At 56.6% G+C, this 26,093-nt stretch overlaps 1 protein-coding gene across 2 annotated transcripts in view; it reads right to left on the bottom strand.

The window, feature by feature from the left end:
- The window catches only part of PXDN (peroxidasin), a 65,995-nt gene that overhangs the window by 15,676 nt on the left and 24,226 nt on the right, over positions 1–26,093 (bottom strand). The window contains exons 2-14 of one of the 2 annotated variants that reach the window (XM_057742551.1): positions 24,373–24,444; positions 23,364–23,435; positions 19,632–19,703; positions 16,349–16,420; positions 15,935–16,006; positions 13,850–14,019; positions 11,556–11,673; positions 9,792–9,961; positions 4,439–4,711; positions 3,270–3,386; positions 1,981–2,139; positions 1,128–1,240; positions 200–356 (exon numbers count right to left, since the gene is read on the bottom strand). In XM_057742551.1, coding sequence (XP_057598534.1) covers positions 200–356; positions 1,128–1,240; positions 1,981–2,139; positions 3,270–3,386; positions 4,439–4,711; positions 9,792–9,961; positions 11,556–11,673; positions 13,850–14,019; positions 15,935–16,006; positions 16,349–16,420; positions 19,632–19,703; positions 23,364–23,435; positions 24,373–24,444 — 1,637 coding nt within the window. The remainder of the gene's footprint in view (positions 1–199; positions 357–1,127; positions 1,241–1,980; positions 2,140–3,269; positions 3,387–4,438; positions 4,712–9,791; positions 9,962–11,555; positions 11,674–13,849; positions 14,020–15,934; positions 16,007–16,348; positions 16,421–19,631; positions 19,704–23,363; positions 23,436–24,372; positions 24,445–26,093) is intronic. The other variant, XM_057742552.1, reaches the window with a different exon arrangement.

Raw genomic sequence — 26,093 nt, 5'->3', positions numbered from 1 at the left:
AGGAAAGATCTGCACGTGCACCACCACAGCAGCCTGCAGAGTCTAGAGCAGCAAGAAGGGCGGCTGTGCCTCTCTGGGCCCCGCCCGCCTCCCTGCAAAGTCAGGATGCGCTGTCTTCTAACACCCGCCCAACCCCCAAACTCCCTGCGTCCCTCTGTCACCTCCGACCCCGCGGGCAGCGTCCGCGCCGCGACCTCACCGTTCACGCTGAGCACCACGCTAACCGACGCCTGCCCGATGGTGTTCCGGGCCACGCACTCGTAGCGGCCGGCGTCCGCGGTCCCCACGTCGTGGATGGTCAAGAATCCCTCGGGGCTAATGTGAAATTTCCCACTTTCTGTCACCTGAACCCTATCCTGGAGCAAAATAAATGGAAAGAATAGTGGGATCAGACTGAGAAGCAGAGGCGTTTATCCTGGGGGGGGGTGCCATCTGTCAGGACCTCAGGAACAGAACCGACCGTCCCGGCGGCTGCGCTCAGACCACCCGACCCTGAGACCTCGCGGGATGCACATTCAAGGGGATGAACTTCTCCTACCCGCCTGCAAAAGACCCAGGAAAGCTTAAGACACAGACCTCGCTCCGCAGGACTTTACGGGATCTCGGGGGGCGGAGGGGCACAAAAAGCGACCTTCATGGGATGTGTGGTGGGGTGGGTGGTGCAGGGCAGGGGCACCGGGTCTGCAAGAAGCCGGAACGGGCACAAGCCACGCCCGGGAAGGCAGGCGATGCCCCAGGACGAGGAGAAAGCCAGGGAGGCCGAGGCTTCAGGCCGCCAAGGACCCACACTTCCCTCCCAGGGGACCCCTGCACGACTCCAGGGACGTGTTTCACATTAAAGCACTTGTGTGTGTTTAAACACTGACGCGCATTCTGTACCGGGCTTAAATAGAGCAACACAGAAAAACGAAGCAACAGAAAATCTTTGCTAGTGATTATGGGACCAAGGACCTAGCACGGGTTTTGTTTTTGTTTTTTGTTTTTGCTTTTGTCACCAAGGAGGACGTGTAAAGGAGAGCGTCCCGAGCTTGTCTCGTTACGTTTACAGTTTGGCTGTGTGCGCACGGGGGTCTGAAGAAGCAGCGGGCAGAGGCGCGGCCCCGCCGGCCACGCGCCGCAGCCCTTACCTTGTTCCAGGTGATGGCGGGCGCGGGCTCGCCCTGGGAGCTGCACGGCAGCTGCACGGAGCTGCCCACCTCCACCGTCATGTCGCCGGGCACGCTGCTGAACACCGGGGTGACTGCAAGGCAGGGACGCGGGCTGACGCACGTGGAGAACCCGGGAGCCTCCTGATGCGCACCAAAAGCTTCAGACCAGCAAAGGCCCCGCCCTCGGTCCGGGGAGGCCCAGGGCACCCAGCGCTCCCTCCGCGGCCGCGGGGTCGCGGGAGCCGCCCGGGACCCGGGGGCGGTCCGGGGCCGCCGCCCGCCACCGGAGCAGCAGCGTCCGGGCAGCCGCCAGCCTGTCCGCGCGGCTCCGGTGTGTCTGGGGGGCCGGCGGTGTGGACCCGACGCCCTGCCCCCCAGAGGCTGGCGATGGGGGAGGAAGCAGGGGGCCGACGGATGGCCTCCCCCACAGGCCCCCCGCCGTCCTGCCTGCTCGGCCCTGGAGGGGAAACCCGAAGCCCCCTGCCAGGCCCAGGCCCTGACCCCTACGGACCCTCCGCAGGCACCCCCTGCCCCCCAAGCCACCACCTCTGCCGCCTTCCTCGCCCGGCTTTGAACGGGGACACGGGGCCGGCAGGAGGCAGAACCACGCGTCTGGGTCGGGGGAGGTCCGCTCCCAGGACGGCCGCACTGCAGGGCCGGGGCCGCCTTGCTCGCCCCCGGGGAAGGCGACGTGACACGGCCTGTTCTACTGTGAGGAGCCGGCCGTGCCCGCAACCCACAGGCGGCAGCGTCCTCCCTGCTGACGTCCCGGGACGTGAGTCCAGGGGACAGTCCGCGGGGGAGGGGGGAGGGGCCCGGGACCGCCGCCTACCTCGGGGCTGGACCATCAGGTGTGCGGTGACCCTCTGGGAGCCAATGATGTTGACGGCCTGGCACTCGTACTGGCCCTGGTCGTGCAGGGCGACGCCCAAGATCCGGAGGGTCCCCGAGGACAGGACCAGGTGCCGTCTGTCCACCGACAGCTGGCTCCCTGCAAGGCGGGGAGGCACCCTCAGTGCCACGGACACACGGCCATGAGCCTGGCCTCCGTCAGAGCGGGGAGACGGGGGCCTCGGCGTCAGGCAGACCTCTGACCGAGGGACAAAGGGGTCCTAGAGCTTGTCTTCGCCGGGTCTGGCCCGGAGTCACCGTCCCAGCTTTCGTCACAAGCCTGTGCGTGTGTCACAACTGAGGGACAATCAGCGCACGGCCCCTGCCCCTCCAGACTCTCCAGGGAGGGAGCGACGGGCGGAGACCCGGGAGTCGGGGGCTCAGTAAGCAGGCACCGGGGGGGCACAGGGACTCAGGGACGCGGAGATGCTGGGCCCAGGCTGGGTGCAGAGGGACGGGGCCGGGAAGGGGGGGAGGGCGGGGAGAGGACAGGGCCCGGGCGTAGACGGACCAGGGGCGGGGAAGGGGTCGGGGGTGGCGTCGTTTAAAGCCAAGCGGCTGCCCAGGCAGGGACGAGCCTCTCCTCCCGAGAGCGGGGAGTTCTCCCTCGTCCGGGCCGCTCCCAGAATCCCTGGAAAGGGCTCCTCGGGGCGGAAGGCACGGCACCGCCCTTTGGTTCAAGGCCGGTCGCCCCCTTGGGTCCGGGGCAGACCCTGAGGGCCCACCAGCTCGGCACCTGCCTCCCCGGCCTTCCTGGCCAGGCTACTGTCCCCCCGGGGCCCACAGGCTGGGCCTTCCCCACACGGTGTGCCCAGCGGCCTCCCCGCTGGAGAAAGGGGCGGGGTCCACCCGAGGCGTGACCACGCTCGAGTCCCGACAGCTTGTGTGGGCAAGAGCGAGAACCCCGGGAACTCAGGTGAGAAAGTCACATGTGCCGACAGACAGTCTACCACCGGTTTCTAGAAAGCTCCACCTGCACACGACCAATCCCACCCAAGGGACGAATGCCGTGCGCACTGAAGGCAGGGCCCAGACTACGTGGGAGGGGACGGGCCCGACGCCCTGGTCCCCGGGGAGGACAGATCTCCCGTCCTGCCTGTGGGTGGGGCCCGTGACCGGACGCGCCCGCAGCTCGGGGTCAGGTCAGGTCCGGCCATCGCCGGCCTGCCCGGGGGGTCTGCGTCCCAGGAAGGGAAGGACAGAAGGTTGCCGTCCTGGCCGCCCCCTCACCTCCTTTCGTCCAGGCGATGACCGGCTGTGGGTAGCCCTTCGCCTCGCAGTGGAACTCAACTGTCTGACCCTCGATGACAGCTCTGTCCTGGGGCGTCACGGTGAACTGAGGGAGAGCTTCCGGGGGAAAGGCGTTGGAAACACACATTTAGGAGACAGCGTTGGGCGAAAACGGCATTTTTCTTCCCCGGAGGGAGGAGCCCCGCCCTCAGGGTCCCGCCAGGACCCCTGCTGTGGACACAGCGTCCGGAGCAGAGGAGGAAGATGCTGAAGAGTGAAGGGGATGCGGGGCAGGAAGAACGGCCAGGGCCGGGGCTTCCCTGCGTCACAGCGACTGCCGTCTGACAGCACCTCGGCCACAACCCAGAACACAGGTGGCGACCTGCTCCGGTGCCAGGGAGGGGCCTGACGTAAAGCGGTTCGTCTCACTCCTCAACCACAACCAGTATTTGCCGGTGTGAGATGCCACCCAGTGCCACTGTGCACAGTAACAGGAGTTATGTCATCCTCAGTGGGTGAAAAAAATAAATTACAGAATAACGCATGCAATATACTTCCATTTTCATAAAGGCAACCGCCTCCCCCAAAGAAAGTAAAAACCGGTGACGCGACTGCGTGGCCACGCACGCAAAGAACGGGCCAGAGGACGGACTAAGGGCTGACTTTTAGGGACGTGAAGAAGCTGGTGGGGACGGAGGAGGCCGGTGGGACGGAGGAGGAAGGAGCACATTCTCTGCATTTCCCACTCCTGTGTTGTCCCCGTGTTTCCCAACGCATGTCCCACTTCGTGATTTATTTGAAAACTAATAAACTCATTCTGGAGTCAACTGAGGAGTCTGGAAATACAAAGCATTACGTCTGAAAACTATACGTACTCTCAGACCTTAGGTCCAAACATCGACCTGAAGGACATCTCAAGACGTGTGCAAGACACGCTGACCGATTCAAGACACGTGGGCCTCAGCGAGTGCGCACGTATACCCACGTTCACATGGGAAACGCCGTCGAAAAATAAGCCCTGACCGCCTACGGCCTCCGTCCGGAGAGAAAACGTGCCACCCCGTCTTCCCACCGGAGGGGAGATGTGCTGGGAGAGGACGAAGCGGGTGCTGGGCGGGAGGACCAGGCGGAGCCCGCGGGAGGCGGGTCTGCGCGAGGGCCGCTCTCACCTTGCACGATGATGAGCGCCGTGGCGTGGACGCTGTCCACGGTGTTGGAGGCGAAGCAGGTGTACTCGCCGCTGTCCTCCTGCCCCACGTTCTGGATGAAGAGGCCGCCGGACGGCGTGATGCTCACCCGGGGGCCGGCAGGCACGGGGCTGCGGTCGCCTCTGGTCCAGGAGATCCGCGGCGGGGGATGACCCGTGGCGCTGCACTCCAGGGTCACGCTCTCCCCCACCAGCACCTCCGTGTTCTGCGGCTGGATTACAAAAGCGGGGCGCGCTGTCACAGGAAACACAGATTCCGAATTAAAATCCTCCAGCGCAGCGAACGTTTTTGCGTGGGGTTTTCTATGTTCACGCGACTCATTCTACCCACCGACGTCTAACATCAGTAAAACAAATACAGTCCAATGGCATACTGTGTCTCCTTTCCTTTTTATTTATTTTTTTAATTAATTCATTCATTAATTGGCTGCACTGGGTCTTCGCTGCTGCGTGCGGGCTTTCTCTAGTGGCGGCGAGCGGGGGCTACTCTTTGGTGCGGTGCGCGGGCTTCTCACTGCCGTGGCTTCTCTTGTGGAGCACGGGCTCTAGACACGTGGGCTTCAGTAGTTGTGGTGAGTGGCTCACGGGCTCAATAGTTGTGGCTCGTAGGCGCTAGAGCACAGGCTCAGTCGTTGTGGCGCATGGGCTTAGCGGCTCTGCGGCGTGTGGGACCTTCCCGGCCCAGGGATAGACCCCACGGCCCCTGCATTAGCAGGCGGATGCTTGACCACTGCACCACCAGGGAAGTCCTTCCTCTCCTTTTTTAAAGAAATGTGCAGACAATAAAGACGGTCCGTGGCCTCAGGTCAAACCACCATCCGTAGCCCTGACGGATCAGTTCCTTCTTCAAACATGGACCGGACTCTGGAGAAGGCTTACTTTTGTTTATTCTAAGTGTATCATGTCAGTCTTGTTGGTAAACCTTGCTAGCAGTTCTTACCGGTTATAAGACACTGTTTTCAAAGGGTGTTTAGAATACATAGAAATAACAGATTTCCCTCACAGAAAGAAAAATACAAATTAATGCTCTGAGATAATTATAATCACCACTATGATGGGATAACTTTTCAACTCTAAATCCAGACGAAAACTCCACACGTTTATTACTGAGCTTGTGCACCGAGGACGTACAGAAACAGAACGCTCACAGGTCAGTAGCGTAAACCGCTACGGTCCACCTGGACAGGAACGTGGCCACACACGTCAAAACTAAAAATCCATTCACCTTTTCCCCAGAAACTACACTCCTAGGAATTTACCCCACAGGACTGGGGTGGCCAAAAAGTCCATTTGGTTTTTCTGTAAGATGTTCCGGAAAAACCTGAACGAACTTTTTGGCCAACCCAATATTTTTATAGGCTTTAAAACAATATATGTACAAAAACCGTTTTTAAAAATTACTGTGCTGTTTCTTCAGGCTGACATTTTTATCCCCAATTTTCCAATCCAAAAATAAAATATCTTTTCACAACTCCTTTGTTGACAAACCTTGACCTCTCCAGCACGAGGCTACCCAGAGGCCTCACCGAGCCCCTCACTGGGAACAGCCATGCAGTTTGCTACAGGATTTCATATACTCACGGGGGGGGGGGGGGGGGGGGGGAGGGGGTCATCCAAGATTCTGTGACCATTCAAGTCAGCAAATGCATTAGGTACCACGCAGCCCTCCTGAAAAAGAGCCCCAAAGTCTGCATTTCAAACAACCTCTGGCCCAAGGGGTTTTGGATAAAGAGATGCAGACCTGTGACAGCCAAAGACGTCACGTACCTCAAAGGGAACTAGTTACACAGACGTCTCATCTGAACAAAGGGATTCCATGCAGCCGCCGTAAAAAGCGAAAGAGTGAGAAAACCCCTCATCTGCTGATATGAAAGGCCTTTAGATCCAGCAGGCGGGAAGCAGCTCTGGCCTTGCAGGCACTGACAGTATTTTCTAGAAGGATGAGTCATTTCAGGGGGTGGGAATGACATGGACCAGGGAAGGTGGCAGGAAAGAGACCTCCCCACATCTTTTCATGTTTGTTCATTTTTAAGCCCTGCTTACCACATATCGAAGTGCCAGTGGGTGACAGAAATTGCAGAAATGACATTAAAGGTTAGCAAACAGGAGACCGTGGAGCCGTTTACGGGGCAAGAACCAAAGCCGAAGCCCATCCTGAGGCATCTGCAGGGCCCTGCCGTGGTACCTGTGGCTCGTCAGAGCCTCAGGAGACAGAGAGACGAGGAACCCAGGACAAGAGTCAGACAGAAAACTCTAGGACGGGTCCCCGAGGGGCTCCGCCATCAGCACGAGAAGAGATAAAGTCAGCTCCTACCCCCACCCCCAGGAACTCTGAGTAAAAGCAAGAAATAAACCTCACGTTAGGCTTTAGCAACCCAAAGCGGGTCCTCACATAGGCCTGCTGTCTAATGCACCCCACGTCAGGCAGAAGGAAAGTGACCCCAGTGGAGGAGCTGAGATGCAGGGGGAATAAAAAGAGCGGGAAGCGGTAATTCCACGGTACAGCTAGAGAAACAGTAACAGTACAAAATAACCTTTTATACATTAGAAAACAGAACTCAGCCTAGAAACGAAGGTGGGTGGTTATACTTTGAAGACAAATGTAAAGACAGTAGCTGTAAACACTGATAATTATGGAATGGATTTGAAATTGTCTAGAAAACCACTTAAAAGAAATAAGGTTTATAACTTCCAAACTAGAAGTAGGAAACAGAAGATGAAAAATAATTATTTCAAAATAAAGCAAGACACACAGAAAAGGTTGGATACATAGTCCAAAATAAGAGGTAGAATTTATAAATCTAAATATGTTGCTACCTACAATAAATGTAAATGGACTCATTTTTAAAGTCAGTGTTTATTTTTTTTTAAACCTAGCTCTATGCTGTGTATAACGAACATCGAAAATATATAAATATGGAAAGTTTCAGAAATGGAGTCACAGATAATAAAAACAAACGTATGGTGCCGGGGGGAAGGAGGAGGGGGAAGGATGCACTGGGGCTCGGGGACTGACACACACACACACACACACACACACACTGCTCTGCACAAAGCAGACAGCTGCTAAGAGCCTGCGTGCAGCACAGGGAACCCTGCCCCGTACTCCCCGAGGGCCTGTGTGGGAAAGACTGTCTAGAAGAGCGGACGTGTGTCCATGTGTACGTCCTGAACCGCTGTGCTGAACACCCGAAACTAACACTACGTTGTAAGTCGACAACACGCCAATAAAAATTCATATAAAAAAAGAGAGGTTCAGAGCAACATGATGGGAAAGGTATAGCTGACAAATGCTAATCAAGAGACAGTGGGTTGCACCTGTATCAAATCAAATTAATCTTTTTCTTAAATTGTAGGAACTTTTATTGAGATACAATTGACATACGACTGCATATATTTAAAGTGTACAATTTGTATTTTTCTCATTAGGAATGTATATGTGGCAATCCCAGTTTCCCAATTCATCCCACCCCAACACCCCCCCCCCGTCCCCCATTCCCCCCTTGGTGTCCACATGTTTTTTCTCTACATCTGTGTTTCTATTTCTGCCTGTGGTTGATCTGCACCATTTTTCTGGATTCCACATATATGCGTTAATACACGATATCTTTTTCTGACTCACTTCACTCGGTATGACCATCTCTATAAAATCAAATTAATCTTAAGGCCAAAAGCACTGACAGAGATAGAAGTGCCAATAACCAAAAGTTTAATTCACAAGGAAGATGAAAACTGCAAAGGTATATGCCCCTAATAACAGAGCTTCAAAGTAGACAGAAGTCCATTTAGCCCTCGTGACTCACGGAGATTTACAGATGGGCCCATCATCTTTATCTACATCTCTGTGTTGATAAACTCCTGTAAAGGGCCACGGAGCGGATTTTTTGGGCTTTTCAGGCTATAAATCCTTGAGTGTGATTATGTTCCAATAAAACTTAATTAATAGATACTAAAATTAGAACGTCACATAATTAGCATGTATTCTAAATTATCACTCTTAAGTGTTTCAATTACATAAAAATGTAAAACATATTTTTCCTTCAAAGCTCTTGGAAAAACAGGCAGTGGTCCAGGTTTGGCAACCCCTGTCCGGGCTGGTGCCAACATGATCAGACTAGTGCATTAAAGGAGGCCCTCGTTCCCGAGACAGAACCAAAAATTCAGATCCAAAGGGGTTAGATTTGCAACTCTCATGTCAGAGAGAGACTGTAATACTCCCGTCTGGGAATCAATGATCCCACTAACACGGCAACTCTGCCACGGAAATGTGTCATTCACGTTCTGTCACTCCCTTTTGTCCTCTGACATATCCCTACAGAACTCTGTTCCACATTGTGTGGGTTTCCCTGTGCCTTACAGATAAAACACAAGCTCCTTCTGTGAGCGGGAGCTCTGTCTTATCTATGGCAGGCTCACAGCAGTGGGACTTTGCAAAGATGCTGGGCACCTTGTTCCACTCCGGGAACGTGGCTGCAGCGTACAGCCTGCGTCTTCCTTTGAAGTGCTCATTCATCGGTAAATCTCGGCTGTGCCTCTGCTGGGATGGATCAAGCAACCAACGAGGCTTTCATACTAAGAATCTAAACAAAGAAACACACAAACCACCTATCTTGCTGTCGAGGGCACTGCAGTGCCCTGGGCGCACGAGGGAAACACAGACCCCGGCAGGCCACACGAGGCCCTGTGGAGGCACCACAGCCGCCTCGCTGCTTCCAGCCGCCGCGGGGCCCAGGACCACCCCCCGGGGCTCTTCTCCAAGGGCAGCTCCTCTTCCGGCCGAAGCTCCAAGACTCAACACTTTGCCAAGGGTGGGGTCTGTGACCTGGTGGGACCCAGGCCGATCAAGGCCGCAGCCGTGCTTCCTTCGGCTGGAACAGTCTCTTCAGACCAGGTGCCAAAATTTAGATGTGGGCATTTTGCATAAAAATTCAGATCTTTGGCTTCTTTTAAAATAACTAAAGCCCTTAGCACAAGAGAGAGCCCATCGATAAATGACAGTAAGTGAGAGACGGCCTTGGGACCAGCGTGAGTGGGAGGTGTCGGGGAAGGCGGGGCCTGTCTCCCTAGGTGTCCACGGCCCCTGTGGACTGTGCTCCCAGCACTCCCTGCCTCCACTGTCCACTCTGAGTGCCCGCCCTGGATTAGGGCGTGCCCGTGGACCAGAGCAAGGGTCGGGGGTCACCTATGACCCTGAGCCAACCCTACGGCAGGAGCGTCCACGGGAGACCCTGGCATTGGTCTTTTACCAACAAAGAAGGGAGTGGACGGGGCGGGGGGAAGGCGGCTCTGAGAGCCCGAGGGAGCCCTCGACGTACCTGGAGACTCGAAGTAGCGGAGGGTCACCTCCTGCGTTTTCACCTCCCCGGCCACGTTCTTGGCCATGCACTGGTAGATGCCCTGGTCCGTCTCCCGCGTGTTCTGGATCATCAGGGTCCCGTCATCCAACAAGTTCAAGCGGGAATCTGTCTTCATGCTCAGCTCGTTACTGTAAAGACAGACCCGGCAGGCTCAGGCTCTGAAAGCACAAGGAAGTACCTGGTCCCCTGCGAGGGCCTGTCCTGGGACGGGGACCCCAGCCTGGAGGCACGGAACACCTGCAGCTGTGCAGCCCTACCTCGTGTTCCCAGGAACTTTCCTTCCCAACAGCCCGACGTGTTGGCATTTCTGGGAAAAGTGTGTATGCACGGTGTTTATTTGCATCTGTGATTAACTCACACATTCAGTTTTATCATTCACATGTTCGACCTACAAATGTTTTAAAGCGGTCCCTGTTCCAAAGGGGAAAAATGAACAGAGTGGAAAAAATTCACAGGAACACTCTCCCTTTGTTTTTGGAAAACTCACTCAAGATAAAAGGGTAGAAACGTTTAAGTTATTAAAAGCAGAAGATTACAAATGCCGAAAGAACAACACTGCCACCATCTGAGAGATTTCTCAGCACGCATCTCAGAACGCAGGTGCCGCAGGCTGCAGACCCCGTCTCGTGAGACGCTGGCCTGTTCCCCAGCCGCCTCCCTTGTGCTCCTCTCCACCTGCACCAAAGCACCCCCGTGTCTCGCCGTCCTTCACGAGGACTCCGGGTGGAGGCAACAGTCCTCTCAGGCCCCGTAAGTGAGGCTCTTGCAGACACGGACAAGCTGTCCCAGATCGACGGCACTGGGGACAGGCCAGCGTCTCACGTGGTCCCCGCGCAGCATGGGCCCCGAGCCCAGTGTCCACTCAGCTATGTAGACAACAAAGCCAGGCCTAGAACCACCGCACATCTCCACGCAGGTGCATCTCAGGTGACCCCCCGCCTCGGCCGGCTGCCCTGTTCTTCTCTGCAAACACCGCTGGACTCGAGAGCTGAGAGCCGGCCTCAGGGCGCCCACCTCCTTGCACCATCGTGACTGAACTTGGCCAGGGGCACACGGAAGCCACAGGAGGGCTCTGTCCTTTGGTGAGCGTGTGCCGAGGTCCTTGTGTTTATAACAAACACGGGTGACGAGGACGTGTCTCACGCTGAGGGTGCCTTCCCAGGACTCAGTTCAAAACGGACGTGTGACGACCCTCGGTGACCTGACCCCAGGGCCCCGTGGGGATCCGCCTGCACCCCCTCCCCCGCACCAAGGTGCCTGTGGACCAAAGGGCAGGCCTGGCTCTCAGGAGACCGATCAGACGCACAGGAGCAGAGGGCACGCGTTCACCTAATGGGGTCTCCCTGCAGACGCCGCCCGCAGGGACGACCCGCCCTCACCTCCTGGGGACCCGGGGGCCAGACCCCACAGCTGCCGTCGGAGAAGGCGGGTGGTGGGGGGGGGCACGGCCCCCGCTGTGTGCACGCGCCTCGCTGACCAGGACCAAGCCCGGCAGAGGGCGGCTCGGGCTGAGCACCCTGCAGAGGCCGGGATGCGGTGGAAACCTCGCCCCGCCTGGCGGCACCTTCAAGTCAGGAAAAACGTTCCCTCCCCTTTGCTTCCCTCCAGGGAGGAGGAGGAGGGGTCGGGGCGGGGCCGCAGGGGGCGCGGCACAGCCAGAGCTCGCAGGCAGCGGGAGGGACTGGGGCCCGGCGCCCCCGCGCCCCGTCCAGGACCGCTTACTTGTTTCGCAGCCAGATGATCTGGGGCTTGGGGTTGCCCTCGGCCCTGCAGGTGAAGAAGACGGTGTTGCCCAGTGTGACGTCTGCGTCCTGCGGCTCCGACGTGATCCGTGGCCTTTCTGCACCAGAAAGGAAACCAGACCCTCCGGGTCTTAAACTGTCTCGTGAACAAGGACCCAGAGCAAATGCCTTCACACGTTCAAACCAAAACCCTCCCCATGAGAACGGCAGGTGGGCATCTCCATGGAGAAGGCGCTGTTAGAGCCGAGTCCCACGGCCTTTCCAGCACTGAGGACCGTGGGACCACCTCCGTGGACGCTCCCCTCCGAGTAAGCAGACACAGCGTGAGAAGCGGCTTTCGGGAGTGAAAGGACAGGCAGCGGGGCTGCTCAGCTGAAGCCACGCCGAGGGTGGAGGCTGAGGCTGCACGGGCAGGGCCGGAGGCCCCAACCCCGGGACCACCTCAGTGTGGGGTCCCCGCTCCGGTCCCCCTCGGCCACCCAGTTACTGGCCACAGAGAGGTATCCTTCCTGCACTCCAGCTGCTGGGTGACTGTCCTCTCTGTGTCCTTGTGGCAGCCTGGACTGGTCACTTGCTAACTCGGAAACTCGGAGAACTGACCCCTCTAAGCCCAGGCAAACTCATCAACCTGCCCCGGGCACGCAAAAAGAAAATGTGTGCTCACAAGTGCACATACATGTGTTCCTATGTGTGCATGTGTGCACGGTGCCTTCACAACATCTGACATCCGACGGGCACAAACGGCGGTCCGCGTGTCTATCACTGCACAGCCGTCAGCAGGAAACCCCTCAAACTCACCGCCACCCACGCTGAGCCCCTGAAGCTGTGCTGCTCCCACTTTCACCCCAGGCATCCCGCGCCCCCCCCCAGTCCGGACGTCACGCTCCCTCCTGTGTGTCCGAGGCCCCCGGCCCACCTGGCCACCCTCACCCACGGGCTCTCTGTCCTCCCCGCCGTGTCGCGTGCGGGGGCTTTGGGAAAGCTCCCCTTCCCCACGTTCTCGCTCCAGAAAGAGCCAACAGTGGTGAAAGAGCCAGAGGAGGGAACCACCCGCCTGCGCCCCCCCCGGAGGCCCTGGACGACGGGCGGCCACTGAGGACCTTCCAGGACACTCGGGGCAGGAGCACCGTCCCCAGGCGTCCCTCGAGGCCCCAGGATGTCACAAAAAACTCGAGGCACCGCTGCCTGTCCCCCCGCAGCCCGTCCCTGTTGACAAAGTCGGTGGAGCTGGGCTGGCGGGTAGGAGGGTCTGCTCCTCCCCCAGGAGAGAAATGGGCAGAACCCGAGCTGACTCTGGAGGGAAGACCCAAGAAGGGCACAGGGAAGTTAACCGTCATGGCGCCCAAGCAGGTTCAGAGGTCAGAGGTCAGCGGGAGCATCCTCCCCTCCTCCCCCCGTCCGTTCCCCAGGAAGCTGATCCTAAGGAGGGAGTCTTGAGAAAGGGCACGCAGCCCCTGCCACCACTGCGGCCCCTACACAGACGAGAGGGCAGGACACACAGAGGCCACGGGACAGCCCGGGACTGACACCGGTCACCTGCACGCAAGGAAAGCCATAGGTGCTGTTCACAGAAGGTTACAGATGGTGACAAGTGAGGTTACAAGTAATCTGGGGGGGTACTATGACACGGAGTGACTCTCAAAGTAATCAATTTTGTTTTCAATATTTGAAAATAACAGTGATGCTTTGGAAAAGCTAATTTTAGCCGCCCCCAATCCCCAGCAAAAGTGCTACACCTAAAAGAAAAGCTGGATTCCTTGGGCATTTATTGACAAGCAAGATTCTGCCCTGAGAGGTTTGATTTCACTCCTTTCCTTATGGTTTTGCATGAGATGTCGCATACACGCAGGCAACGCACAGGTGCAACCAGCTGGACGAAATCGGCCTCCAGCCACCCTGGGTGGCCACCGCCCAGATCCAGGCACAGGTGCCGCCGGCTCCCCCCGGCCTGTGCCGCCTCCCCCAACGGACGCCCCGCCCGCCGCGGGTCCTGCCAGCCAGGCCGCCGCAGCCTCTAAAGGCAGAGGCTTGGAGGGAGCAGGGCATTTCACGTGGCTATTGTTTTTGCAGGGAAGCCTGAAAATAAAAGCCACGTTTATCACCAAGTCGTCTCGTCCAGGCACTACAGAGACAGGCTGCGTCAAGCGGGGTCCCGGTCAGGCTCCCCCCAGACGTGCGCCGCGGGCCCGGCCGGCGACCGACGGGGACAGACAGCGCCGCCCACGTGCCGCGGCCACCGAGGGCGACGCGGGAGAGGGCCCCAGGCTCACTCACCACAGTCCAGCTCTTCCGGGGTGATGGCGGCCACCGAGCGGCCCTGGACGCGCCGGGGGTACTCGCAGGTGGCCGCGGCCTGCGCGTTCCCCGACCGCGCGTAGCTCTGCAGCAGCTCCGCCAGCCACAGGCTCTCGCAGTCGCAGTGAAGCGCGTTGGAGTCCAGGCGCCTGCGAGAAGGGAGCGCGGCCGCTGAGCCGCGGGGCGGGCAGCGGGGGGCCTGCCCGCGGGCGGCCGCGGAGCCCGAGGGCGGGGGCCCCCGTTACACAAATAAAGGGCGCTCCGAGACCGTGGGTTTCAGGTTCAAAACAGAGGGACAGAGGCGGGCTGCCCGGGCCGGGAAGGCTTCGTGGAAACACAAGAATGGGCAACGCAGACGCCCCCGGCGCCCGGAACTGCTCCTGGGCTCCCACCACCTGGGTACCGCGTTCCCCTGCATCACCTCCTGTCGCCCCGAGACGCGCCCTAAGGGACCGTCCGCCCACAGGGCTCAGAGGCTGAACTATCCTGAAAGTCCCTGGGAAAGCGCCCCGAGAGGCCGGACCGCCTGTGCCAACACGTGGGGCCGGCGGGATGTCACCCCGCCCGCGGGAACCATGGCCTCTTCTGCAGCAAAGCACAGCGAAGGAGGCCCAGCGGCTCGGCAGAGGGGCGAGAGCCAGTCCATCACACCCAAGGAGGGGTCGCAGGGCCGGCTCCAGCTGGGGGGGCTCCCCGGGATCAGAGCCAGGGGCTGCCGGGGTGTCCAACGAGCTCACGCCCGCGGGCCAGAGCTCCCCGGGCGGCAGGCCCCACGCCACACCCCCCACCTGCGCGTCTCAGAGGCGCGGCCTCGGAGGGGTGGCCGCGCACCTGGCCCCCGGCCTGGACGGTCAGCTCTGACAAGCACATCCAGCGCAACCTGTGGGGCCCAGCGCAGACACAACAGGAGCCACCCCGGGTCCTCAGGCGAGCCGGCCGTGGGGGGCCCAGCACCTGCGCGGGGCCCCCTGCCCCACAGCCCCTCTGCATCAATCACAGGACCTCTGTGCTCAGGACGGGCCCCTGGGGCAGCGAGCGCGCAGGTGAGCCCAGGTGTGCGACACCCACCTGCCCTGCCTGGGCCGAGCGGCCAGCACAGGAAGCCCCCCCTCCCCGCACCCTCCTCCCTGTCATCTGGTAGGGAGGCGGATTAAATGGGGCCGAGAAACCTAGGGCTTCACAGACTGAGCAGAGAGGCAGAGCCAGGCCATCAAGGCCGAGGGCTGCCTTAGGCCAGGAAGGAGGTGGAAACAGAGAAACATTTCCCGCCGTCTCTAGACTCAGGGACCGGCCCTGAACGCGGCGTGCTAACTTCTGGCAATTTCTTTCCTCCTCTCTCATCTGTCACATGCGCGGTACCTATCTCATCTGCCACCCTAGAACGTAGCTTTCAGTTTGGCTGGGGATTTCTTGATCCTAAAGATAAAAATCAAAAGGCGTGAGGGAAGTCCGTGTCTCACTCCCCCGCGGAGAGGAACACAGGTCGCCCTGGGCCCAGGCGTGGTCATCTGGCTTTTCTGTCTCTTTCTTAAGTCTCTTTCTTAAGTTCATTGTACACTCTCAGGAATACCTAACTGAAAAACAATGGCCTTCGAGGCCTCAGAGAAAAACACAAGGAAGATGTCAGGTAGCTTTCTCCATCAGCTCTTACAAGAAATTACTCTGTGTAAAGATAAATTATTTTTGGAGACCTAAAAATGGACAGAATTTCCTTCTGCGCATACCTAAATAAAAGGATGGAATACAGTTTAGAGATTACTTCTGGGCCGATTTTGTTTCCATCAGTACAATATGTAACATGGAATTAAACATTAATTTGAAGAATTTAAAATTGATTTTTTAAAAAGTCCTACTTGCCCATTAAACGGTTAATCTGTGGCCACATCTTCTGAGCCAGCCAGGTCTAGGTTCTGCGTTCTGATGGTTTCATCCACCCTCCCTTCCTGACGCATATTCAGACTGTGATGAACTCTTCGAAACACCCAGTAAAAGGGGTCAGGTGAACGCATGGCATGGGGAAATTAGTCTTCGCGGAAAAGACAGCATAAAGGTGGTTATACTTACAATCTTTTCATAGACTCCAAGTGATTAAACGTTCCAGGAACCAAGTGTGTAATTCGATTGTTATGTAAAAACCTGTTGAAAGAGGTGATAAACCAAAGCGGTTCTTTAAATACTTTTTAGGGCATATAGAAAAGAGTGCTAGCCGTCAAATAAAGCGGCCTTTAAAGAAGACCCCAGGGACCAGGGACGGCACTTGTTTAACACGAATGAATTAGAGGACGATGCTATTTAGTACATTTTATGTCCACTCCCACTTCTGAACGGTTAGAGCAGGAGCACAGTTTCCCACCGAGACGTGTCCCGGTGCCTGAACAGACACAGACGTCTTTTCTGTTACAGGGAAGGTGCAGAGCCACAGCTCCAGGACCTGCAGGTAAGGAGGGGCGGGGGGGTGAGGGAGGAAACGCCACTTACAGCCTCTCCAGCTTCGGCAAATGTTGAAACGACTCTGGGTCCAAAGTTTCTATCTGGTTAAAGTGCAGGTATCTAGAGAAGTTTTTAGAAAAGGGAAAAAGAAACCAATTTTAAACAATTTTATGCTTTTTACAGATCTATAGAGTTTTGCTGCAAACATTTGTTCTCTAAGTCTTTTCAAATCCACACGTCAATAGATAACTCTAGATCTCCTACATTGTATGGAAAACAAGTGAAGTCATCAAAAGGAAGATTAAAGACAATGGAAAACTGAAAACTGGGCGCAGACTTTCAATGACTGGGCAATATAACTAAGGGTCAAGCACACCGGCTGGGCTTCCTCCCCACCCAGGGGGGAAAGCCAGGGATGCTCAGCTCTCCACGTATATGGACTTTTCCAGAAAAAAAAAACATCCTCGTAATCACAGCACACATGCAGGTATGTGAATGCCTTCACTCCAATCTTTTAACTTACAAACGGATTTAGGAGACTAACTTACACTTCAGGGTGACAATGGGCATGTTATTTTTCAGCTACAGAAACAACTACTACACAAATACCACAAGAAACCGGGCACTGAGTTGGGCGAAAAATGCATTTCCTCAAATGTCCTTTAGTTACATAGAAGATCCAGAGCTTACAGTCCTTTCCACTTAAGATGAGTCCTTACTTGCCACAAATAACACATTTTCCATAAAACTAACTTCTTCTAATTTTCCTGAATACTGCTTTTCTCACTTTGAAAACTGGTGGGTTTTCCCCTTAGAAAAACACGTATGTCACCTTCCACCTGGGTGCTCCTGCAGGAGCCTCTCCTGCCACCCAGGCACCCGCCCCGACGGGCACACGGCCTCATCTTCGCCAGATGCCGGGACCGGCAGGGCCACAGCACAAACTCACACAGAGGGGAGCTCTCTCCGCACCCCCTCCCTCAGGTACAGCCTCTCCCTAACCTTCTGAAATGACCTCAAGGTCCCCAAATTCCAACTGCCCTCGCCCTGCCCTGCCCTGTCCTGTCCGGTGCCCCCGGGCCAGCTCCCTGGGAGAACCCCCTCGGTGACCACGTGGCTGCAGAGCTGCCCGCCCTCCCCTCCCGGCAGCCTGGTGGGGCCGGGTCTGTGCCCCCCACCCTCCCTGGGAGAGCGGGGGCCTGAGGGCAGGAGGACGGGGCGGGAGGGGAAGGAAACCCTCCGGCCCGAACAGGACGTGCACCTCGAGCGGCCGCCCCGGGGCAGCCCCGGGGCCCGCCCGTCGGGCACAGACATGGCGGGGAGGGGCGGACGCGCTCTGCCCGTGCTGCTCAGGGGAGCCTGCGGGGCCGGCTGGCCATGCCCGGGGCGAAGCCAGGGGAGGGAGGAGAAGGGAAGACGTGCCAGGCCCGACGCGATGCTGTTTAAAATTCCCGTGCCGGCAGCCGGCAGCGCAGGCGGCCCGGAGGAGGCGGCCCGGACGCGGGTGCGGCCCGGGGGGCACAGGCCCCTGCTCCCGACGGCGGAGGAAACGGAGCCAGAGGCAGGAAGGGCACCCCCCGTCCCGTCCACTGTCCCTGACCCCCGCCCGCGGCCTCCCAGGGAGCCCGGGTGGGACGGACCCCGGGCTGCTGGACGGGCGGCTGTACCGGGTTAGAGACCAGAGGCGAGGACACGCTCGGGGCAGCCGGCCGGCCCGAGGCTGCGGCCCACCGCCCAGTGCCCAGCGCTGCACCCACACCTGCTCCACGAGCCTTCCCCCGAGCTGGGTGGGGGGTCCACACACGGCCGGCGAGGGAGGCCCCGTCCCAGTCGACGTTGCTCAGATAAACTCTGAACTGTTGGATAAGCCTCCGTTTATCTTTGAAGGCCTGTGACAGCAGAGACGCTGGGCCGACACGGGGCCTGGGACCGCGGCCTCCGCTCTGCTGGGGGCACGTGCTCCGGTGCTGGGCGTGGAGGCCCCGTGGATGACGGGGACCCCGGCGCGCTGCACTCAAGGGGGGCAGATCTGACCAGTTCCTGGGGAAGCTCCCCCGCCTTGTGGTGCCTCCCCAAGGGCAGGACGGGTCCCAGCCTGGCCTCACCCCCCACAGCGCCTGGTCCCGGCCTTGGAAGCAGCTTCCTGACTCCCCAGGGCCTCAGTCACCAAGTCGCACTCCGCCCTCTGTGGGGCCACTCCCCATCGCGCCTCATTTCTCCCAGACTTTGCCTCTGCTTTCCTCAAAAATAACCCCGCTCACCCCTCCCAAGGCCTCTCCTAACCCTCACGCAGTTGCAGTCCTGGCAGCGCCTGTGAGTCCCGGCCTCAGACCCGTTAAAACCAAGCCCGGTGCAGGAGCGTGTTCTGTGGGGACCCCCCTCCACCCGGGTGTCCTCCAGATACTCCCATGTGTTTCTGTGATGATCTGGTCTCTGCGCCATTCTCCCTGAAGCCCGGAGGACACAACCCCCCACACACAGCTGCTTCCCAGATCCAGGCCACGCCGAGCGCAGCAGGCTCGGGAAAGCGGCTCTCAGCTGGGGAGATAAACAGGGATTTAACCCAAGCCCTGCGTGTGCTTCTGAAGCTCCTGGTTCGGGTGCGGCCTCCCCAGCGCTGCCTCAAGGTCCCTGGGGATGTTTCTGTGTCCGGCCAACCAACAAAACACGAAACACATCCTCCGCTGCGGCATCCGCATGAGTAACACTGCCTGACACACGACGACTCCAGCCCACTGACGGACAAGTGACCGGCCAAGCAAATAAGTCAAAAAACGCCTGTGACCAGCAATTCTACTTAAAATGGACACACTGACTTCACAGCAAAGTCGGACTTCTTACGCAGCCCAGAAACAACATCCGGCATACCCTAACTGGAAACACATGGGAAAGTTTATCTTCTCCAAAATAATGACGTCATGAGTGAGGAAAGTAAACGGGACGTGCAGATTCACAAACAGGAAATACTGTGCGAGGAAAACAGCCTCCTGGTCCCCACTTCTCCCCGAAAGCCCTCCAGGTGCTCAGCTCTGCTGGCAAGTCTATCTTGTTAAACGGGGAGCCCCGTGGAGACACGCAGACACGGGTCAGCGGGCGTCACTGGTCCTCGTCCCAGGAACGCAGGGCACAGGGTGTGCGGCGGCTGCCCGGGTGGGCGGGGTCGGACGGAGGGAGAGACCACGGCTTTGGCTTTGTCATCGCATGCACTCGTCCCTACGCCCCCCGGGCACAGACATGCATCGTGCAAACAGCGGACATGGCCCAGTTTCCCTGCCAGAGGCAAAGGGCAGGTGAAATCCGACACACCGCAGGGCAGAGGAGGGGCACTTACAGTTGCTCTAGGGAGGCAAGTCCCTTAAACGCTTGCCTGTCAATTGCCTGGATCTCATTCTTGTAGAGATAGCTGAAACAAGAAACACGGGGGGTTAGCACACGCACACCCGGCCGCCAGCCGGGAGGGAAAGAGGATGTAGCCGGCTCGTGCACACGGCTTTCAAATTCATGATCGTATCAGGCTGCACGCAGGACGGAAGCACCACCGTTCCTCCGAGGAGGCCCCCCTCCCCCTTTCTGAGGAAAACCTCCCACTGGAGGTGGTCAGACCACCGCCATGTCTTCAGCAAACCCACAGATCCCCGGAGGACAGTTTATGAGTGGCTGACAAAGCATTTGCTTCAAAGCCTGAAGAAAATAAAACCATTTCCTGACAGACACGTAAAATGCATTGAATATAAAGTTCTGTAACCGATACTGATACAGTTCCAAAATGCCCAAAAATAACCTGGGGAGTAGAATTACAAAGACTCAATTCATCTGGACCTACTCACCCACCCAGAATCCCGTTCCTCTAAAACAGAAGCAACCAAGGCTGATCAGGAGACCCACCCCACGAGCCTGGTGCCTGTTTCTGTACAGCCTGCAGGCTAAGAGGCGGTTCTTTCATTTTTAAATAATTGAAAATTTTAAAAGAAGAAGAAGATTTCGAGACACATGAAAATCACGTGAAATTCAAACTTCAGAGTCCGAAAATACAGTTTTGTTGGCATGCTGCCACGCCCACTCAGTTACTGTGGTCTACGGCTGATTTTGTGTCCCCTGGAGACAGAGACGTATGGTCCTCAAAGCCTCAAGTGTCTACTGCCTCGTCCTTTCCAGAAGTTGGCCATCTCCTGAAGAGACCCTCAAGGATGGAGACTTTCACACCAAAGTATCCAACTCCCCCAGAACCACAAGGCCGCGTGCGCTGGGTCTGCCTATCTGTCCCGGCCCTCGGAACACATCTCTACCGCGGCCATCTGTACGCAGATGCAGACGCCTGCCCTGCGGCTTCCTCCGTCGCTGCCGTGGGCAGAGGGACACATCAAAGCCACACCTTTGCTACGGTGCAACTCAGGCAGATCCTCCTCTGCGTGTTGGCTGTTCCGTGGCTGGGCTCTCACTTACCTGCCCTTCTAATAAACGACACCGCTCTATCTCAGTGCCTGTAACATCGCCTACTTTGTTTCCGGGACATGTGTTTGACTGCATTTTACTTAATAACACCTGGTGCAGGGCCCAGTCTCACAGGACCCGCTCAGCTGCCTTCAGTCGCTACAATCCTTCCAAGAGTTTCCCCTCCACTCTCTGCACAAATCTGCAAAGGCGACTTCACAAAGAACTTCAAGCCTTAATACAAACCAGCCAGAATTCCCCTGACACTGAGGCCCAGTGCCTGCAAGAGGCCTGGCACGGATGTTACTTCTCCCAGGCTGTGGGGTTTGAATCCTTGAACTGACACTTACTGGCTGTGTGTCTTGAATAAGAATTAACATTTCTCTGCCTCAGTTTCTTTGTGTGTAAAACGGAGTGAACAGCAGTGCCTTACAGAATCACTGAAATTCAACAAATGCACAAAGAGCTTTGGAATACGGCCCCACACATGGTAACTCCTGTCCAGGTGTGAGTTATTTCTCCTATTGCTACTCCTACAAGAGGTAAGTCTGAACGAAGGTTTCTGTGCCTGTTTCTTAAAAACAAATCAAAAACAAAACAAAATATCAGCATGGACATCAGCTCGCATACACTTCAAAAAGATGAGAGTAAAGGAATCCTTTTAAAGAGAGCATACAATTAAACCAAACGAATATGTGTGAACGCACGCCGGTAAAGACATCGGGGCATACTTTGTTTTCCTAAGAATGACTGGGTATTGATCATAATCTAATAATAAACTATAAATAGTTCTCTACTGCATCACAGAGTTGACCCTTTGAATGAGTTCTAAGCACCTCGAGGGTTAATTTCATCATTAGGAAATCTTAGCGAAGGTGAAGGTGTATTCGTTACCAGAAGTCAGCGGGACTCCAGCAGATAAGAAACACTCAAGCTGCAAAGACGCGCTGGCCCCGATGAAATGAACACCAAGGCCACAATAATCAATAACTTGTGGACGGCTTCTTAAACGTTTAAGCTGCGTATTGCACAGTCTCCTAAGTCAGTGCCTGTCAGGACGGACCCTCCGGATGAGGTCTGGGGGGTCAGAGGTGGAGGCCGGGAACCGCGGCAGCCAGAGGGCAGGGTCACGGGACCCCTTCCCGCCACGGCGGCATCCCTGTCCTGGCGCCTGTCCTCACTGTGGTCCGCCTGCCCCGTTACTCAGCCCATCCTGGTGGCCCTGGGGCCTGCCGCGTGGGCGTCTCGGATGAGTTCGGGTTGGGGGGAAAGGCTGGCGCGTGGATGCCTTCAGAGGAAGCCCGTCAACAGACGAGGTTCAAAAGCGTTATTTTTAAAAATTGTCTTAAGTGAAAAATGAAGTATCCCAAACTACTGAACGTGAAATGTATTCACACAGTAAATAATAAGTTTCTCTTAAGTAATTCAAAAAAAAGTAAAAACTTTTTTAAAAAAAAGACTACACATGCACACACACTACCAGTACTGGCTATCAGCGAACAGACACCGCTTGCAAGAAATCAAGGCTTTCTTCTGGAGCTTACACAGCACTCAAAACAAAAACACACAAAGCACAACATAAGTAAGTACATGAAAACTCAAGAATAAATAGAAGGCCTTTCCCTCATTTAAAAAATGAGCAACAAGGCTTCGTGTGAACTTTGCTATTGAAAAATGAACACACTGCGTCAAAAGTGACAGAGAAAAATGGGTAAACACAACCCTTTCAGATTCTTTGTGGAGGAAAATGTATTTAATGAAGAGTTAATGTTCTCTCTTGCTCAGAACCACTGTCTCATCTCAACCCAACAGGACGTGGAGACATCCAGGTTCACTTAAGTCACACGTCTCCCTCAAAATCACTGATACAAATGCCTCATTAAAATGGCTCTAGCTGAACAGTTATCTAAGTCCTAAAATAAAGAGTAACTTCCTCAAAGCACATGATGCTTACTTCTAATCCGCTAGAACCAGCAATGTACTCAGTGTTTTGTTAAAGTTTCCAACTCAAACGCCTGCGATGGTACTGAACCAGGCGAGGTCATTTTCTAACTGCAAAACTGCCTTCAACAAGCAGATGTTTTAAATGCTAATAAACTCATTAATTCAAATCAATTTTTAAAAGTAAAATAAAACTGAACTACATAAAAACAAGAAGGTGAAATCACTTGGTGGAGGATGGGGGAAACTAGCAGGAATTGGCGATATTCCAAAGGGGTCAGTCTTTGTCACCCGCAGCTGGAGACAGTGCACAACGCTGCCCGGAAAGCTCAGATCCCACAAAACACGCCTCAGCTGTTCACACCGGGAGCTGAACGTAAGCTACCACCTTCCATCTCAAGAAGCGTCGTTATTACCCGAGGATGATTTCCAGAAGCTATAGTTTTAAATTTTATTCAATCTATTTTACTTAAGGCTCAGCAGATAAACACTAGAAATCACGTTAGCACGTGACAGTATTAACTCATTTTAAAAATCCCAGCCAAAATTTCACTCACCTTCTGAAAATAAAACCTCTTTTTCACACGAATGTATTTCCAATAATTCATGAACAGTATAAAATTTAGCTCAATGATTACACAGTCCTCATACAGGTAACAGACTTTGGGGTAAAGAACTGGTCATGACTTACAGGTATTTTAGATTCTCCAAGTCTTCAAATGACCCACCAGGTATACTCTTGATCTGATTATTGTTGAGAAGCCTGTGAAAGAAGGTTTCAGTAAGAATTTAAAAAACAACACCGCTTCTGGACTGTGGTATGAAAATCATTCCCATCGCCGTGGAGAAGGCCACGCGATGATTAAGCCACACCCCTTAATACCGACATTCGCTAAGTGCAGACCAACACCACCAAGAGCTGTACGGGCGCTGGACGCACGCGCCCCGCTGCAGGCTTCCTCGGTCGTCTCGTCCGTGTCCACGCACGGTGAAGCAACTCCCTCCCTCCCACACGAAGGTCTGTCTTCCTCCCGTGTCCGCCTTCCCCTCCGCTAGCCGGGACGGGAGGCCCTCATGGAGGAGCAGGGCGTCCCTGCAGCGGGTCTCTCGCCAGGGAGCCTTCCTTTCTACAGGGAGGGGCCGGGATGCCGAGCCACCCGTGGTCCTCCCCGGCTCACAGGGTAGCGGTGACAGTTCCCGACCCCCAGGCCCTGCACAGCCCCCTGCACGGGACAGTCCCCTCCGGGGGCAGAGGAGCCGGAACCCACCTCCCACGACGCCCACGGAGGCCTGGAGTCCGGCCCCTTCCCTGCATCCACCCTTGGGGTCTAAACACGGGGGCACAGCGGGACAGCACACCAACCCCGCCAGGGTCCGCACTAGCTCAGGAGGAGGGCCGTCCCCTCGACCCTGCGGAGGGAGACCGGCCAGCACAGACCCAGAGGACGGGCAGGTTCACGGATGTCAGACGAGACGGACCACGGGGAGAAAGCCCCGAACGGCCACCAAGCCTGGGACCCTCAGTCCTGGCCTCTTCACGTGCACGGCCCTCTGTCAGGCTCCACAGCTACCTCTCAGCCACGCCCACCCATCAGGGGTGACGGGGTAGACCTCCCCCAGCACCCGGGACCCACCCCCAGGGGAGGGTGTGGTCATTTTCATATCTCTTTTCTACCGGCTCCCAGTACGTCTGGACTTACAATGTGTTCAAGTTTCTCAGCCCCCGGAAGGCCCCCGGCTGGATCTCTCTGATTCTGTTAAAGCGAAGATCCCTGTGAAGAGACAAGAAACGCATTTACAGAGAGACATCTGGGACTGTTGCTAGTTGTCTGTCATCTTTAAATACTCAGTTTCCAAGCAGTGACAAGACGTTTAAGAAACTAAAGCTCACGGTTCATCCTTGGATGAATCCGCTCCGGACCGAGGCTAAAAACTCACGAATGTTTGTCTGAGTAACAGGCGGACGCTCTCACCTTACAGAGTTTGTTTAAACAGTAATTACTGGGAGATAAGAGGTTCCTCTGTCACTCATCCATCCGTCTCCGCCAGCCAACGAGAACGCTCAAGTCTCCGTGTTCATACAACAAACACAGGACAACAAACGCAGGGCCTCAGGACGGGAGTGGCCCGCGGAGCAGGCGTGGAAACACTGGGGTCCCCCCCACCCCGTAACCTCTGCGCTGGAACTCGCTGCCCCAGTGTGGACGTCCAGCCCGAAAGCTCAGGGCCACAAAGCTCATTCAGCACGTGAACTGGGAAAACAAGGCTATCTCACGTGTGCCTCTTAACACGTTAAATAAAGTCAAGTGCACAAGCAGGAGGATGGACAGAGGGAGGACCTGGGCGGCCCAGAAAGGACCAAATCACGAGGCGGGAGCCGGCCCGGCAGCAGGCGACGGGCAGACGCGGAGCAGGCCGGTGGGGGCTCGGGCCGGGCCGGGGCGGGTGTGCAGGGACAGGAGGTCGGCTGAGGTGCCCTCCCACCCTCCACCAGCTTGAATTAAAGTCTATCAACTGAACAAGGGCAAGTCACTGAAAATTAAACACAAAGACCCCTTTCTTGACCAAAGAGTCTTAGAAAAATTAAGATTCCTTTCTCACAGACGTAACCCCTTCCATCACAGTCCCGCAGGGTTGTCATTGGTGGAGCTGTGTCCCCACAAACTCCCAGGCTGAAGGCAGCCTCCCGGGGCCTAAGCACGGGACCTTATTTGGAGACAGCACCCTTCCAGAGGTGACCAAGGTAAGGTGAGGTCAGGGGTGGCCCTGGCCCACGACAGCTGTGTCCCTGTAGAAAGGGGAGACGGGGAGACAGGCACGCGGGGGGAAGCCGAGGACGGCAGCAAACCTCCAGAGCCGGGGCGGGGGGCCGTGGGGGAGGGACCTGGCTCACCACCCCCTCGCCGCCGTGGAAGGAACAGCCCTGCCGGCCCCCGACCTGGACATCCAGCCTCCAGGACGGTGGGAGAACAGACTCCCGTCTGAGCCCCTCCCGCCTATCCGTGGCGCTTTGTCAGGACGGCCACAGGAAGCTCCCAGGGGGCTCCCGGGGCAGCACCGGTCCAGGTCACGGCTGGACGGCTCTCTTAGGATATTTACCGAGCTCTCAGCGAATCTGATTATGTTGAGAAAATTCAATAGCTGTAATGGATCACAGAACTGGTCTTAGTTTACGGTGTGACAAGAGGCTTCGTGGGACGTGTCTGCTTGAATGGCTGAAACCACCTGTGTCCGGCATCGGGCAGAGAGTGAGACGCGCTGCCTTCGGGCATTTGCCTTCTGGCTTTGGGTCAAGTTCTCGGACCCAGGCAACCACGGTCAGCACCTGACCCTCGCCCAGGTCCAGTCTCCTCGGTGACCCTGTTATCCACCAACATGCTCCCCCAGGACGCCTCCTCCCCCGCACAGACAGGCTTGTCTC

This window comes from Hippopotamus amphibius, chromosome 7 (genome assembly GCF_030028045.1).
Source record: "Hippopotamus amphibius kiboko isolate mHipAmp2 chromosome 7, mHipAmp2.hap2, whole genome shotgun sequence".
NCBI lineage: Eukaryota > Metazoa > Chordata > Mammalia > Artiodactyla > Hippopotamidae > Hippopotamus > Hippopotamus amphibius.
Note: the sequence above shows the minus strand (reverse complement) of the source record. Positions and strands in the feature narration are given on the sequence as shown.